At 28.9% G+C, this 17617-nt stretch overlaps 1 protein-coding gene across 6 annotated transcripts in view; it reads left to right on the top strand.

Moving 5' to 3' along the window:
• The window catches only part of LOC145743660 (myosin light chain kinase, smooth muscle-like), a 47195-nt gene that overhangs the window by 5505 nt on the left and 24073 nt on the right, over positions 1–17617 (top strand). For 2 of the 6 annotated variants that reach the window (XM_082561681.1, XM_082561682.1), the window contains exons 1-7: positions 350–666; positions 791–832; positions 1237–1348; positions 7627–7787; positions 8195–8379; positions 14542–14710; positions 15063–15211. In XM_082561681.1, coding sequence (XP_082417807.1) covers positions 381–666; positions 791–832; positions 1237–1348; positions 7627–7787; positions 8195–8379; positions 14542–14710; positions 15063–15211 — 1104 coding nt within the window. In that variant the 5' untranslated portion in view covers positions 350–380. Of the gene's footprint in view, positions 1–349; positions 667–790; positions 833–1236; positions 1349–7254; positions 7358–7626; positions 7788–8194; positions 8380–12708; positions 12806–14541; positions 14711–15062; positions 15212–17617 lie in introns of those variants that run through there. The other 4 variants (XM_082561683.1, XM_082561685.1, XM_082561684.1 and 1 more) reach the window with 4 other exon arrangements.

Raw genomic sequence — 17617 nt, forward strand, 5'->3', positions numbered from 1 at the left:
GGCGCGTGAATTGTAAAACATTATGTCACAATGCTGTACCAAATCGGTATATTCTGATGTTATTGTTCAGTGACTGATAAGCTGCAAAACAATTATAACTTAACTTGTTCTGCAGCAACCTGAGCGAAAGTGGTAATGAGATTATGTATAATTACTATTTGCTTGTACATGTGGTAATCTGACAGTTAAAGCGATTTCGGAAGTGAATTGTCAAGTGTTGGCCCAAGCGTAGAAAGCAAGTCAAGTTCATACGTGATAAATTGGAATATATTAGGTTAAGGGGATATAGTAATTTCAGGCACTTTACTTGGTGCATGTATTAAAATGTTTATTGCTGTTAAGATACATGATAATTTGATTAAGTTTGATTAAAAATTGAAATGTCAGCTTGGAAGTGCACTGGGAAAAAGTGGTTGTGGACTTGCACGTCGTGTGTCAAAACTCCTGTTCTTAACTCGGATGACACAACCGATTTCGCCTACAATAACAACAACAATATTAAAAACAATAACAATGAGAATAAAGAAAAGTTGCTCGATTCAAAAATACGAGTCTGCGAATTGTTAGAAACGAATGAGTTGATACAAACTAGCGAATTAATTGAAACAAGTGCTCTAATCACTTCAGCTGAAAACGTTGACTTGATTACATCTAATAATGAATTCGGTAAGCAACATATTCAAGTGAATTTAAATGAAGTCACTTTAGTGAATTTTGCCTGATTTTACTATGATAAAACTGAAATCATTTTTAAAATGGACAACTTATATCTACATTTTTTATTATATAGATTTAAATAAATGTGTGGGAAAATTTACCGAGCGAACGCAGCGTAAGTTGACACGTATAAAGTTTGAACAGTGTTTGTGATGACGTAATTTTTTTCAAGTGCACATGCAAGAATTAAACAGACCGAATCTTTCTGAAATTTAAGATTTCTGACCTTTCGTCGTCTCGTTTAAATTACTCTAAACAAGGCTTCTAAATCCCCTTGTAATTTACGTTGGCGAACTCTACGACATTTTGCGACCTTTTTAAAATAATTTGTTTTGTAAATCTAAGATGTTTACGTTATTACATTTTATGTGATTTGGTTAGATTTTTTTTGTTTAAATTTGATCACAACTTGGATAATTTGAATTAAACACAACGTGTAACTACATTAGATGATTTATACATAAATTTGCTTTTTTAAATTTTGAGACAATTTTTAATTAAAAAAACATTTTTTTGCAGAAAACCTAAACGGTTCCGCTATAAATATATTACGTCAGTCGTCTGAGAAAAGTTTGTTTGAAAAAACTTCGAAAAATTCGCCAAGAAATAGTTTGAGGACTTCATCAACACCGTAAGTAAAACGACACTTGATAGGATAACTCTTTAAAAGGTGGTAATAAATAGTTACACATTTTATAATGTTATATATTGCCCAATGTTTTGAAAGGGTTTTGCGTTTTATTTTGTAAACACGAAAGAAAAACTAGCAAATTTTACAAGATTTTTGGTGACGTAAAAAACAATTACGTCATAGGAAATATGTTTATTTTATTTTAGCTTTTTAAAGGGTCTTTTTTATTTTTTTGTATTTTAATTATATTTGTTGAAATGTAATCAACTACAAATCGAACTTAAATTTTAACGTCTAACAAAATTAATTAAATATTTATAATATTATCTTAAATCTTAAACTTATCGTAGATAAAATTATATCTGTAAGATAATATTGGAATTTTGTTCACACAACATAAATGTGAGGTATTTGTTCCTAGTAAGACTGTGACCTTTATAAAGATCAATGCAATAAACATATTGTGAGATAGAAAGATAAAGGGGGTTATCTATGTTTTTTTGTAAACCATGATGTTATCATCTGAGCGTGGAATTCATAAATAAAACATGGAAATTTTTGCTAGTTTTAAAGCTTACGATATCCTTCTTATAAGACAGAATTGCCATTTAAAAATAATACTATTTAACATTTTTGTGTTGAAATTTGGAAAGGGTTATATTATTACTTAACTACTTACTTTTGAGTATTGTAAGTTAAGTTATATTCTTCTATTTTATTAACACAATAGTATATGTGTTATGATTGTAAACAATACGCGTAGTAAAACATGACATTTAATACTATTGTTAAATATTTCTATCTAGGAATTTATGTTAGTCAAGCTGTACATATAAATCGAAACGTTGCTCATTGAAAACTTGATATCTTTTCACACCTATTTTTATTTATCAAAAACTGAAAATTACATTTTTTCTTGTTTTTGTAAATTGTCACAATATAAACTCATTGACCTTTTTTATGTTCTAAGTAACGAAATATTTGTAAAAAATGTAAGGTAAATGTTTTTCGAACAAAAATTTTTTGCCGAAAATGTTTGATTTATTAACTTTTAATTGAATTTATGGCGACGGTTCACCGAAGATGAAACCGATTAATGGTTAACCGCATTTAATTAATTATTTTTTGTGAATTAAATAGGTAATAATAAATCGTAAACTTTTGGGTCTAATTGATTTATTTTGAAGTAGGTTTGACTTTTTCTACGTCATTTGATATTGATTTTAAAACGCTATAAATCAAATTTAAAAAATAAATACTTTGAATTGTTAAGGTGTTACAAATATCAGCAAGTATTTTTTGAAATTAAACCCAAACGAAGTTAAAAGTCTGTTTTCGATTTTAATGAGTTTTAAAATTGAATCTGTATTGTTAACTCTAGGTCTTCAAGATTCCTAAATTTGATAAATTTCGAGTTAATAATGTGTTGAGATGCGTTCGCATAAATTGCCGATAATCGAAATACAACCCAGACCACCTACTAAGCTTTGTCAAACTTTCTTTGATCTATTGTCTTTAAAATAAACCCCGTCGTCAAATTGTTGAATACGATCCTTTCAAGTTCATGGGTGCTCTACATGTATTGAATTTTGAAGGCCTTCCTAACATTGTTGTTGTTAAAGAGTTTAAAATGTTAGTTGGTGGCAAATTTACGTAGGGTTATTGAATTGCTAAATAACCGTCTATTACTAGATTTTTATTAAATAAAAGTTGCGTTTTTTATGTTTTTTTTGTATTGGGATCATTAATCTTTGAAACAGAAGTCTTTTATCGCTTTGGAATATCTATTTTTTCTTGGAATTACATGCATTTGTGTGAGAATACTTAAAATTGTGTGCATCTGCGTGTTTGGTCACGTTTCAAACTTATATTTTTAGATACTTTTCTTAATTTTTATAAAGAAGGTCGAAAAAAAAACTTTAAACAGCGGTTAAAAATATCTCATGACAAAACATTGCTTGAAAATGGCTTTCTGCCATTTGCTTAAAATTTAAAACGGTGTTAGTTAAGTGCATAAAATGATTTTGAAATGTCTGCCTTTAGCAGCACACTTATTTTCGTCAAAATTGGCGTCAGACGTACGGTCTCGACCTTCTCGAAAATTTTTAGCCTAAAATTTGGCCTCGTTCTGTTCCGAAGAAAAATAACTTTGTGGTTTGATCTTTATTTGTTTAACACTTTGTAATATTTCGAAAAAATTTTTGTCATTTTAACATCATGATTCTGATTGATGACAGTTTTCGGTCAATTATATCTGTAATCTAACTGAAGTGTATAAAAATAATTATACTTTTATTAGACCAAATTTATTTTAACAATCTCAGCTACCTTAAATTTTTTAAATAATTGTGAAGTCTAAACCATTTGGCCCGTTTAATTAACTGATATGCTTATCAAATTTAATACCTGAAAAATGTTAATTAAAAATGGTGTTTAGGTAATGAAATTTTGATTAAAAGTTGTCTTATAAATGCTTTAAAAGTCTTAGACTGTGTTTTAATCGTTAAATAATTTATAGGTTTTGTATTAAATGACATCATTAAAGACGCATTAAATATGTGACGTCACTGGAATGTAAGACAAGTAAAAGTTTTGGCGTATGTAGTTATTATCTGACAAATTAAATAAATGGATAACAGCCATTCAAGGGTTAAACTTTCTGTTACAATAAAAATAAATTTATAAAAATATTTTTTATGATTTACAGTTGTGATTTTAACATACGAACAAAAATTAAAAAAAAATTGTAAAAATATTTTCTTTGTTGTAAAATGTTCAAATTACATTTACCTTCTAATTTGTGACTAGTAAAACGACCCGCGAATCTGCGTTTTTTGCATAAAATTTATTTCCTTCGTACCACCCTTACCTAATATGAGCAAAATACCTAACTTGGTCAACCTATGTTTATAAATGGAATATATGCCACGTTTCAATTGCCATATCAATATGTTTTTAAAAAGCAATCAAAAAGTCATTTCTTTTTTTAATGATTTAAGGAAACGGATGACATGTGTATTATTTTTTTTAATAAACTTATGAGTGGAAAAGTCAAACTGGATTGCCATTTATTATTTCGTTATTGTTTTGTCAAATTTAAAACATTTTTTGTGTAAATATTATTCTTAAAAGTTTTACCTTAATTTTTTTCTACAAAGACCCCTATCTAACATTGTTGAACCGACTGGGGGTAAATTTAGAAAAATGTCGTCATATTTTCAAATACCGCGACCAAACGTTTAGCCGGGGTGACCGGAGGTCAAAAATTTTTTACGCATACTGACACACTTCGTCTTTGAGCACTCACATCCGTTCAAACAGGCTAATTCAGTTTTGGAAACATAACGGTTAAACCCATATACGTATTTTACGCTGTTTGAAAACGTGGGAATATTTTGAGTGGCTCTTATGGCCATTTACCTTTTCCTATCAAAAAATTGTCGTAGACTTTTGATTTGTTTGCACAAAGTGATTTGGCAATCGCCATAACATGTTTAACCTTGATCGAGTATGTTATTTCTTTAACAATGCCGCTTTATTTAAAAGTTTGTTAAAACAACATTTTAAGACGTTTAGTTGTTGTTGGTATTTGTAGATAACTTTCTCTTGAAGATTGAAGTGAAGTTGTTTTTGTGCTATGTCAGCGAAAACACAATTATATGGGCCACTCTATATTTCTATAAAACCTATGTACTGTGGAAAAAATGTAGAAAGGGTTAAATAATGCAGTTAAAAATTGTCAATGTAAGTGGTTTTATAAATGGTACTTTAAAGGACCCCTTTGTATTCTTTCACGGGGTTTAATGTGATTCGTTTGAACTTTTACAAGTATTTTTATTAAAAAAATGTTTGATGTATTGTCACGAGGTATTGGATATAGTTTAATCACGGCAATATTTAATTGGATAACGACATTTAAAAAACGCAATATGTTTCTGTATTATTATATTATAAAAATCCTATATATCTGGATATATGTCACGTTTTAAGGTTGTTTTTATTTTATTGTTCGTTGTATTTTTTGCCTGGTTACTCATTTGAATTCCCATTGGATCTTTATAATAATAAACTTGAGAATGACGCATGCTTTCAATATCCATAAAACTCCTTTTGCGGTAAATCGAGTCCAATATATTTACTTTAAAAGTCATTTTTGAATGATGATATAACTTCAAGATTGTAAAACAAAATCGACATGTTATTTTAGTTGAGTTAATAAACGTGAATGAGAATGATTTTGTATGTACAAAATATAGAATTGTACGTTTATTGTGGATTTACCAAAAGTCTTAATTAAACGTCATTTTTCCCATTTGTTTAGGCACATAGTGCGTTTTCCAAATTTTTGCCCTACATTTGCAAATATTAGTCCCTATACAAATATTTCTAACCCTATTCAGTACAGCGATGATATACATTATTTTCCCGGATTATGGCATACCGGTTTTATAAAAGCATAGCGAATTCAACATGCTATTGTAGAATCAAACACAAAAGGCAGTTTTCTTATTGAGTGGTGGTGAAGGACCGCGCTGTTGGGTTTTTGAAACGCAGATTACACATACCTTATACCGTAGTACAGTTCAGCCTGTATAAGCTTGTTGGTTTTATTAGTATTATATAGTATTTAGTAGCATTGTATATTGTGATATAAATTTAGTGAGCGTTTAAAATTAATTTAGATTTTTTAATATTTTTTGCAAATTAAATGAACATTTTGTAAGGCTGTATGTATATACTTTAAGCGGGATTAAAGTAGTTACCACGTGCTTTGAAGTCAGGATTGTTTAGATAAGCTATTTATTTTGAAACAACGTGAACAATTCTGCTTTTGTATAAAAATAAGTTATAAAGGTTATTTTATATTGGCAAATTTTAAGCAGCCATTTTTTGATTATTGTTGTTAAAAAATTCAAAAAAAAGGATTTTTTGCAAGGGCTTCGTTTCTCAGTGAAAAGATGCGGTATCACGTTTTTTCAGTAACTTTAATCAAGATATATTCGAGGTTTAGCGAACAAAATAAACAAGAAAGTTCATTCCGTTTAAAAGCTAAACCCTAAAACGACAACCTACTTGCAGGCACGCGCGGGTTAATTAAGAAGTTGTTTTTTTGCAATTATATTTGGGCTTTAACCTGTCAAAAAAAAATTCTAGCATGCGTCAAACTCGGTCAGACGGTTGTTCTACGTTATTTATGTAACCGCGTTTTCGTTTGCTTGCTTGTAAATTTGTAGCCCAACCCAGCGAAATAGGTAAACAAGGTGGTCGGTTTTTGATATAGAAACAGGTGTTGGGGTAAGTGATAAAAGAAATCACACGCTTAATTACCTCTTAACACGTATTTATTCTATTCTATATACGCTATAATATTCGAAATATTTAATAAGCCCTTGTGTAATTCAGCGATGATAGAATGCTAACAGGTAGTTTTATTTAGCAGACTTGAACTGTAAAACCAGTTTAATTTGTACTTAGCGATACACTCAGTGATAGTTTATGAAAAGGAATTGAGACAGTTTGTCCTTGAAACCCATAATTTTGTGACAAATTTTCCCGTCATTAGACCTTACTTTTTACATGTTTAAATATTAATCATAAGTCAACAGTCATGTATAATTGCTGATTATATTCAACTCTCTTAAAGAAAATGTTTGGTATTTAAAACATAGTTTTATCCCATTAGCTAAATATGTAATTAGAAATAGAGTGCGGTAATATACATGTCATTAAAAACATAATAATTTAGCCTTAGGTAAGAAAGTATGTACTAAGTAAACTAAACAGTATGTGGGCAAAATTTTAAAGTAAAGCCTAGCTTGTAAAAAACAAAATTCTTAAATTTTAAAAAATTGTTAGAAAAAATTATGTCATGTAATGTTTGCATTCAGGTGTTAAGTGTTAGTTAAATTAAATTTATTTGTCTCTTATGTTAAATAAATCCTTAATAATTTAATTTTAAAATTACTGTATATGTACAATGATATTCAAGTAGTACAATTTCGAGCAAAGGTATGTAACGACTAATACAGTAAATTGTTTGATATTAAATGTTCACATTGGAAAAAAATAACAACATTTTGTCAAATGTAAATTTTAAACATTTGTTTGTTGAATTGTTCACACCATTGTTTAATGTGTTGCAAAAAATGATAATTTCAAAAATATTTTACCAACGCAAAATTAACTAATTAAAGGCTTAGCTTAAAGGTTAATTTGTTTTGCAAAATTACCGTTAGTCATCAAATTTCTGTGTTGTCATTAAATATTTTATGACGTAGAATTGAAGATAGAAAAGTTGGGGTTATTCGAAGGTCGTTGAACATTGTTGACACGTCATCAGTTCGTCGAAGCAGTTTTGAATCGACTACGTCATATATTACGTCATCAGCGTATGCTCCATCTACAGATAGCGAGGGATATTCTTCGTCTAAATCACAATGTAAGTAAAAATAAATTAATTTTTTAAACTACAAATATATCTATTTTTTTTAAACAAATGACTAAGGTTTAAAGTTGTCATTAAGTTACTACATAACCAATCAATTTTTATTGTTAATTTAATTAACATCATTAAGATTTTGGCACAAAAAGCGTGTAATAGGTTCTTAAACGTGTTTTGTTATAAATTTGTTGATTTTTAACATTCACGCGTTTTTGTCATTCATAAGAAACATATCAGTTTTTATGTTCACGTGTTCAATGCACGACATTTAAACGTTTTAAATTTACATGTTAACCTAAACTGTCATTTAAACCTAGTACATAAATACTAAAAAAATTATCAAATAATTACTTAGAATAAAAAAACGTTAAAAGACATGAAAAAAAATTATTATCAACTTTTAGTGAATGATTCGTTCGAGATTTCTTCTTCTGTTACGTCATCCTCGTCGACAATCATGAGCGCTCGAATACAGAGGTCACCCCAGTTCACCCTCAAGCCCCAGTCCCAAGTTGTCGAGGAAGGAAAGTCGATGAACTTCCGCTGCAAGCTTTCGGGGAATCCCCACCCCGCCGTAGAGTGGTACAAGGTATTAAATATACGTTTTTTATGACGTCAGGTTTTGTGACGTCATTCTTGATTTATTAGTATATTTGGAGGTTTATGCGGTACAAGAAATTGTTGTTTGGTTTTACGTCATTCTTCCCTAGACAATGTTTGCGAATATGACGTCATAGATAAGCCACGTTTACTTTTACGACATTTCGCAAAAGTTGTAAAAAAGCATTCCGCGATAAAAAAGATTTTGTTAAATTCTTGGTTGATTTATTTTGTAGGTTTAACCTATGAATGATATGTAAAAAGTGTAACGATTTGATTGCTTTTTTGCGTGTTACCTTTATTTTAACAATAAAACACTTTACTATTTCACGTACTGCGGTTAGAAACATTCACAATTTCTTTCACCAAAGTACAATTGGTCCTATTCATATCAGCTGCAACTTAAATCTTATCTTACTCTTCTGTCTAATCTCTTCTTACTTTTACCGTTACGAAACGCGTGTGTGATAACCTTTAACTTATATCCAAGGACTTGGGGGTAAATAAGGCTCGTTTTTGTTTGATTTCAGTCTAATTTCGGTAGTATGGGATACAGTTACACTAATTGGTAAGCGATATGAGAGTGTGGCTGACAACCTATTGTCTTGTTAACCATAAAGTTTCCCACACAATTAATTTTGTAGTTGACTGAGACTTGTAATATTTCAAAGAACTAAGTATTTTTTTTATTTTTTTCAAATTTCGCTCACACCATTTGCATTTGGTGGTTGTTTTTATTTTCGTTACTTAATATGACTAAAAATTAATTCTAGGCAAAAAGCTTAGTTATTTTAGATAAAACAATTTTGACAATGCAATTTGATATTTAAATTTTTTGTTAAAAAAGAATTTTGCTAGCATTTTAAATTTAAACAATTTTTTAATTTTTTATATCACCATAAGAGTACGATAGAGAGTTACAAAACATTTTCAATTTTTTTTAAATTTACTTCCAACTTAACTAAAAAGTAAATTTTTTCAATTATGTGGCTAAAAAATTAGTAATTTTATAATAAAAAAATAAATGAAAGGTGTGATAAAAAACGAATGATTTTTAATTAATTTACAGTAAATTGTGTTTATAAATTAAAAAAGTGAAAAACTTTTGCAAAATATTTTTATAAGTAAAACATTTAAAAATATTAATAACTTTTTTTTTTAATAACTTTTGAGCAGTATTGCAAAATTGAAACAGTTTAAATTGCTGTTTTTAAATCAAGCGTATTAACTCACTCTTTAAAACATGCAAGCTCTAATGTCATATTGCAAAAATAACTAGAGCACGAGTCAAGGTTGGCGTTTTTGTAGGTTAAGCACACCAGCAAACCTTTAAACACGGCACAAAATACTTTTAAAGGGTTTTAGTAAAAATGTTGATTTTTACCATGACGGCTTAAGGCTACGATTTACGTCTTTCAGGTGAAGATTGTTGGCATTCCATTGCCACAGACGTATCCATGACATTTATGACAAATTTTATCAACGATTTAGAATAGTGAATTGTGCTATTAGATGTGGTCGTAGCTTTTAAAAACAAATTTAAGTACAGATAATACCATGTATTGTGGCCACACACGGATAAATACCCAACAAATTGATCGTCCTGTACTCAATAACGAATTCCTTAAAATTCAACCCTTAAAGAGGGCTAATAAATTTTATCAATAAAAGTATCCCCTATATCAACTCTACATCGCTGCCAAAGAATTTTTGAACGACATTATTTGCCTTATTCAAACAAGTCGTTCGTATTTTATATGAAACCTATACAGTCTCGAGTCATTATAGGAAAGACTTGCTCACTTGAAAAACAAATAAACCTACCGATTCGACTTTTGCTACTTCAATAAGGGCAGAGCTTCTCTGTAAGTAAAGTTTATGACAGGATGTTATAAGGAAATGAATTGTTGTATATTCAGAAATTCTGTTAGCATTCAAGTGCTAAATCAGAAAAGTAATACACAATCAGAAAAGTAATTAAAATTTGTTTAAAACAAAACATTCATGTTCAATAATAGGAAAAATAGCAGTTTTGATTTAAAACTTAAGATGACAAGGCATAGGAATATACTTATACAAAAAGTTGTGGTTTAGAATGAATTCCTATATATAGGTGGTCGTCTTGTAAAAAGCAATTGACATTTACAAACAGTTATTTTGTTTGAATTGGACGATTAAGAGTCCAAAGTAAACGAACGTGCAACCCGAAGTAGCACGCAACTTTTACACTATCGAGCTTTCAGGCATTATTAGTTTGTAGGTTATTAATCATTTCAGTTTTGACTAGCTCCTGCCATTTTATGTTGATCTTGCAAATTTTTAATAAGAGGTATAGTTGTGAAATAACAGAACTCATTTTCTTGCAAATAGTTGGTTAGGTTCCTTTTTCAATTAAAACTTAATTTTAACAAGTTATTATTTGTATTATTAAAAAGTTTATATTCGAGAGAATGAATAAAGATTCTTCAAATTTTTAAATCACACATAAACTTTAGAACTGCCAGGTATTGCGTTGCATAATTGAGATGTATTAGTTTTCTGTAAGCAGTGTTATTATAGTCCGCTTATGCGATTGGTAAAAGTGAAAATAATACAAGTTCATGTTTCTTAATTTTGGTTCGTTAGCCCTTGAGGCATAAAAAACAAATCGATTATATTTTAAAAGTATGTAAATTAAATTATATCTTAGCCACGATGTATTACAATTTGATGATTGATTAAAATATATTTAAAGAATTTGTCTTTGCATTAAATAAAACACTTAATTAGCTATTTTTATATTTTAATTTAATATGTTAGTTGTTTTATAAAAAAAATATAAAATAAAAATTCAATTTTTTTAACTTAAAGCTTTCAATAATTTATTTTTTCGATGAAGTTAAATTTTCTTATTTTTATTTTTACAATTCTATGATATTTGAAATTGATTTATCAGGCATTTACTAACATTTAACAGACTTATAAACAAATATTTTTTTGTAAATTTTCTAAATTTAAACACTTGTTTTATTTGTGGTTTGTTTAACAGTTTGATTTTACATTACAAGTTCCTAACATTGTTTTACCGTTATTTTTCGTGAACTATGTTAGTTTATATTTTAGCAAACTTTTTTAAAGTTTTGTTTATGTTGGAGTTTAGAGGTCATCTTCGTGACCACAAATTCCCTTTTTAAGTTTTTTCTAATTATTTAAACTTAGAGTGTTTTAAAATCGAGTCGCCTAAAAAGGTTTGGTTAAGGTAAATGGCCAAAGGCAATGACATTGTCGGCTTTTTCTATTTCCATAAACAAAAAATTACTGTAAATCAATTTTGTAGCGCAACTGTACAGACTAAGTCAAGTGTTATGTTAGTAAAGTTAAAGGAACTGTAAAACGATTAGTTTAAACTTAGTTTTATTGCTTTTTTATGGAGGGAAGTTTATAAAGTCTTTTTAGTAATAGTGCTGTTCACAATACAGTCGTTTTGCAATATATAGAATTTGTTAGAGCTTTTCTTTTAAATTCTCGATTAAACATTTTTTGGTTTGCTTTTAACATGTACAAGTCGTCGGCGTTTACAGCAAGTTAGTATGTTAAAACTCATAAACCCTGTTCAAATAGTTTGCTTTTCTCAAATTGAAAAATGTCGTCACGGTTTTCTGCCTTTTAAAAGTCGCCATAACCGTAAAAACCTATGCGCTATGTATGGTGTATAACAACATTTCAACGAACATTTTTTCTCGCGACGTCTGAGCGAAATTCTTTTTGGTCTACATGTTCGATTTGGCGTAACCATCTTTTTCGGCAATTCAACTCCCACATTACAGAAAAGTCAATTGAGTCTAAAACTGTATGTTTAACTTCACAAAAGTTTTAGTAGTTTTGTCGCCAAAAAGTAGTACTTACGTTGAAGTAAAGATAGATATAAATTGGCATTATCTATAAATTTAAGGTATTTCAGAATTGCATGAAATAAGTATAAATACTTAACGCTTTGTATATCAAAAGGGTTAATAGATTATTAGGTTAACTTATGCCTTAAATTATCAAGTTATATTATGTGAATAATCTCTATAGCAGAAAGAATCATTTTACTATCAAAAATACAAGACTCTCAAAAATATTAAGATTTGGTTGAGGTCAATTTTAATTAGGCAGAGCTTATACAATTAAGCAAGTATAAGTAAACAGGTATTGTCTCACTATTATTACCTTTAATTACAGTTTAGTATTTTAAATATTTATTTGAAACAAAACGACTACATATAATTAAGCTTTTTGGTTTTTTTATTAGTTTACATCTACTTAAAGGCTTATTTCTATTTAATTTATATTTTTAAAGGTGCTATGCCCATAGTTGGGTTAGATACTTGTTGTAACGTTGTAGGTTATTAAAGTATTTTAAAAAGTGAAAGGAAATTTTATATTGCAATAAGGTAAGTAAGTACTATTAAACTTCCCCATTTGGCTTATATTATTTTACTTTAGCTAAAAACTTGAAATTTAACATCGCTTTCATGCCTAAGCTTACAAAAAGGAAATTTTATTTTGCAATAAAATAAGTAAAGTACTTTAATATAAAGCATAAAAATTGTGTCAATGTACTATTAAACTTTACCATTTCGCTTACATTATTTACTTTAGCTAAAAACTTGAAATTTAACATTGCTTTTATGCTTATGCTTACAAAAAGAAACGAAAATGCGTAAAATGTCAATGCATCAGGAAATAGGTGTGTTTAGCCAAGTGTAACAGGTAACTGGGTTAAGTTACCGGGAAAAAATATTATGTGTGCGGATACTGTATCTCCAGAGCGTGGTACCGCCCTAATATTACATACATGTTAAAATTATAGTTTACAAAACTACGATCCTTACTAGGTGGTAAAATTAATGATTGCAAGGTCACAAAAATAAATAAAAATAATTTTTTTATTAACTTGTAGACAACTGTATATATCAAATTTTAACTATTATTTTATAGCTTAAATTAAAATTTAAGTAATAAAAGTGAAGGCAATGCTGATTTAGTTTTATTTAAGGTAGGCAGAATTAGTATTTTTATCGTTTACCCATTTTTTATATAAAGGGGTGTAAAGGCATTTTAAATTTAAACAATTCAACCTGCAATACAAGAGTTAAAGCTTAATTTTAATCCGAATTTATTGTAATAATATAAGAGTGCCGACAGTAAGTAAGCCTCGGGCATATAACTTTAGAAACTGTATATCTGACGACGTCAATATATGTTGTGGGTTAACTTGTAAGTAAAAAAAGCTTTCAGACTTTTGTACATGATATTCGATAAAAACCTAAATCTCTTAAATCGAAACTATATAACTTAGCATAAAAACTTTGATTTTATTTACGATTTTTGTTTTTAGCCCCAAATTACTGAAAGGCAATGATTAATTTCATAATTTGATTTCTTGTTTTAGTTATGACGTAATAGTAGACTATTGTTTATAAACAACGTGCTTATTGTTTTCGAATCGCAAAATTCCGCATTTTAAATCGGCAGAACAGGACCCTGTAACAAAATAAAAAGATGAAAGACTGTGAAATGACTTAATGACACTTTTTTATTTTAAGCCGTCAGTCTGTATAATAATAAATGTTTAATGTATTTTACTTTATAATTTTTTTTTCTTTATGATTTTAAGCAATAATTGTAGAAAAAGTTATTATAAAGTTTCTTAGGTAAAAGCACGTTAATTAAATTTCTTTCAAACAATAAAATTTTTGTTAAAATTTGTTAAAATTTTTGTTTGTTAAAATTTTTATCATATACCCGATTTTTAAGCGAAGTTGATGCTTTTGTGGTCATCAAGATAGATTTGTTGATTTTAAAGTTGTAATTAAATGAACTGTTGAAAAGCAAAACTGTTCATTAAATTAAAACGTAAATTACTCTTGTTGTGATTTCCTTGAAGTTAAGCGTCCATTGAAATAAAAATATTTTTTAAAGCTTTCAGGTCTTATATTCTTACAATGTGTAAATACTTTAAAAGTATTTTTTCTTTATGTAAAAGCCCCTTAATCCTTATTTTGGTATATTACATAGATCTTTTAACCTTAAATGTGTGCCTTTATTTATCTTGAATGTGTAAATACTTTAAAAATATTATTTCTTTATGTAAAAGATCCTTAATCTTTCTTTTGGTATGTAACAGGGATCTGCTAAGCTTCGCTCATCTGATCGCATTAATATTCAAACAACTCCAGAAGGCCAATCCAGCCTTGAATTACAAGATTTAACAGCATTAGACGCCGGTAAATACCGCTGCGTGGCTCACAATTCTGCTGGTAAAGCATCGTGTTCGGTTGAACTAGTTTTAACAGGTAAAAGACTTGCATTTAGACGATTAAAATTCCTTTCTTTTGCGCGTGGTTTTCTTATCGATTTTCGTTTATCTAACTTTAAAAGTTTCTGCAAATTGTTTTTTAAAAATGTTGTTTTGTCAATATACAAAATCTTGTCTGCTTTGGCAAACTATATAATAAGCTCGTTAATGTAATACTTAAATTAGTTAATCTTTTAAATTAAGTAAAAGTATTTATGGTAAGCGTGTTTTATATCTCTAACAAGACTAAAGGTGTTTTATTAAATGCTAAATAAATCACAATTTTATTATTTACTATACAATGTTAAATTAAATATTATAAAATCTAATACTTTATTTTTATACTGTAGCTTGTGAAAATTCCGAATCCGAAATGTCTCGCGAAAGAGCGCCCTCTTTTAGCCAAGTCTTAAAACCCTCAGACGTAAAGTCTGGAGATCGAGTCAGATTTGAATGCAAAATTGAGGGTCGACCCAAGCCCACAGTGCAATGGAAAAAGGTACAGAATTTAATATATATTATACTTGTTACTTAACTTGTAAATAAATTTATGCCAAAAATCGTCCACTTCAAAGTTTAATTGCAGTTTGAAAGGAATTATAAAACGTTTTATGCATATTTGTACTACAATAACATGGCATTTAAATAAATATGAAAATTGTTATATCTTTTATTTAATTTGATTAATTTTGCCAACAAATATGTGCAACTTAACAGGTGCTATGCCGGTTGTAAGTGTGGTTAATTTTGGCATGTATACGCCGTAAGGCATTTAATTTATTTAGTACAGTTTGCAAAACAATATTTGTTAAAATTATAGCTGCCAACAATTTTTTTAAATAGTAAAAGAAAAGTTATTACTATAAATCTAACATGTAACTTAAGTAATTTTGTATTTAACGTACTTCTTATTTTTTAACACTTACTTATGTTTGAATGTGTTTGTGTAAGTGAATATTTTTGCAATAACTGGCACTTAAAAAGCGCGTATAAAAATTGGTGATTTAATTATGGGTCGACCTAGTCGTGATTGACCAAAAGTTAAGGCCGCAGAGTACATGACTCATACTAGTTAATACTGTTTTACAGTTTGTAATGGGGCTTAACTTTAACATTATTTTTCCACAAACACCAACGCGGTTACTATTATCTAGATATGGTTTCCTGGCCCAATTTTTAGCCGAAAACCAAAGATGTTATTGTGTTATTGAATACTTTAGCTATGTCCGTGTAGAAAGTGAATATTAACCCATTACTATGTTCTGACGTCAGAGAAACTTTAGCTCTCCGCCCATTTACGTATGTCACGTGCATTTTTCGTTTCGCCTGACAGGAAATTGTTTTTAAATCGAAATTGGTTTTGATTTGGGTACGAAACGTTGTTAAACAGCAGAAAGACCAAGATTAAAAACTGATTGATAAGGTGTTGGGCACTTTCATTTCACGGTAAAGACGTTGTGGTATTTCTGTAGCCATATTTATGTCATAACAAACTTAACCTTCTTTTTTATCTGATCGTGGATCTTTTACTTATTTGCGTTTTGTATAAAAAATGCACCCGAAATCAAATACTTTATAGCTGTTATTGCGGTTTTCATAGTTTTATTTACAAATGCGCTTGTAAAAAATGAACTTTTACATATATTATAAGTTGTCTAATATAGCAATAGAAATGTACCATGCAGGTATGTTGAAGTTGCTTAAATTTTGTTTAATTTCGTAAAACCAGGTATGTCAATACTCCCTGTTGGCATTCTTTAATCGTGTCTTGTCGTTTTTCGGACTAAAAGGATAAACCGTTAGCCTGCTCTAAAAAACAATACCCGCCTTACCCTAGTTGGTATTGGCACCTAATTGCGCCAGAGAACGTGATAGGGTTTTACACACCATTTAGACACCGTAAACACACTTTCGGTACAAATTCTTTTCATCATTCGCAAGTTTACAAAATGAAAATATCATTGAAGTTTAAAGTGGGTATATAGCCTAGCCCTAGCGTAAGCAATGACTATACGTAAAAATCTCTTAATAGTGGGTTTGCATATAAGTAGGATTGTGAAGTTAGCCAGTTTTTAGTTTCACAAGAAGCCTAGTTCTTTGAAAACGATTGTAATAAATAATTGTTTAAAAATTCATATATTATTACAGCAAAACAGTAAAAAAATTAGAAAACAGGAAGTGTTTACTGTTTTAAAGTTACTCAGATAAGTTTACGAAGCCAAATAAGGTAAGAAGGCAATTTCTCTCCCTATTCTAAAATGCACTCAAGATAAATTTATATACAGACTTCTTTTAAGGAAATTTTAAATCAATTGGCATTTTTCCTCAATTTTTTTGTTTTCGTTTATTGAATTTTTTTTCTTATTGAAGATTTTGAGTTACTTAAATATAATAGGTCATTAATAACTGAGGTGTTTTTAATATTTACTTAGCCACTCTCTTGTCTAAGCAGAAAGTATTTGCATTATTCTTTCACGAAAAATGTTTTTTTAGTTCATAAAAGTAGTTTTTCAACAGTTGAAATGCCTTTTAATTGTCTGCAACAGTTTATAATTTTAAAAATATGTTAGAACGGAAGTACAAATTAACAAAGAATGCACAAGTTTGGTTAATCATAGATGCAGCCTTCCGTTTCTTTTCGACTACGTTGAGGTAACCATGTAATTAAACAAAGTTTGTTACAACGTTTAGGCTGCAGGGCTTGACTGGTTGACAAAAGAGTTAAAACAGCGTTTTGTATTGACAGAGTTTATATAAAATTGCTATCTTAGAAATTCAAGTCAGTTGGAAAGTCTACAACAAAAACGTAACGTTTTTTTGCAAGTTACAATAGTGCAAAAAATTCGCTATGATTTTGTAATTGTAAAATTGATTTTAGGATATAACATTTTATGTTTTGTTTTAT

The sequence above is a fragment of the Corella eumyota genome, chromosome 2 (genome assembly GCF_963082875.1).
Source record: "Corella eumyota chromosome 2, kaCorEumy4.1, whole genome shotgun sequence".
Taxonomy (NCBI): domain Eukaryota; kingdom Metazoa; phylum Chordata; class Ascidiacea; order Phlebobranchia; family Corellidae; genus Corella; species Corella eumyota.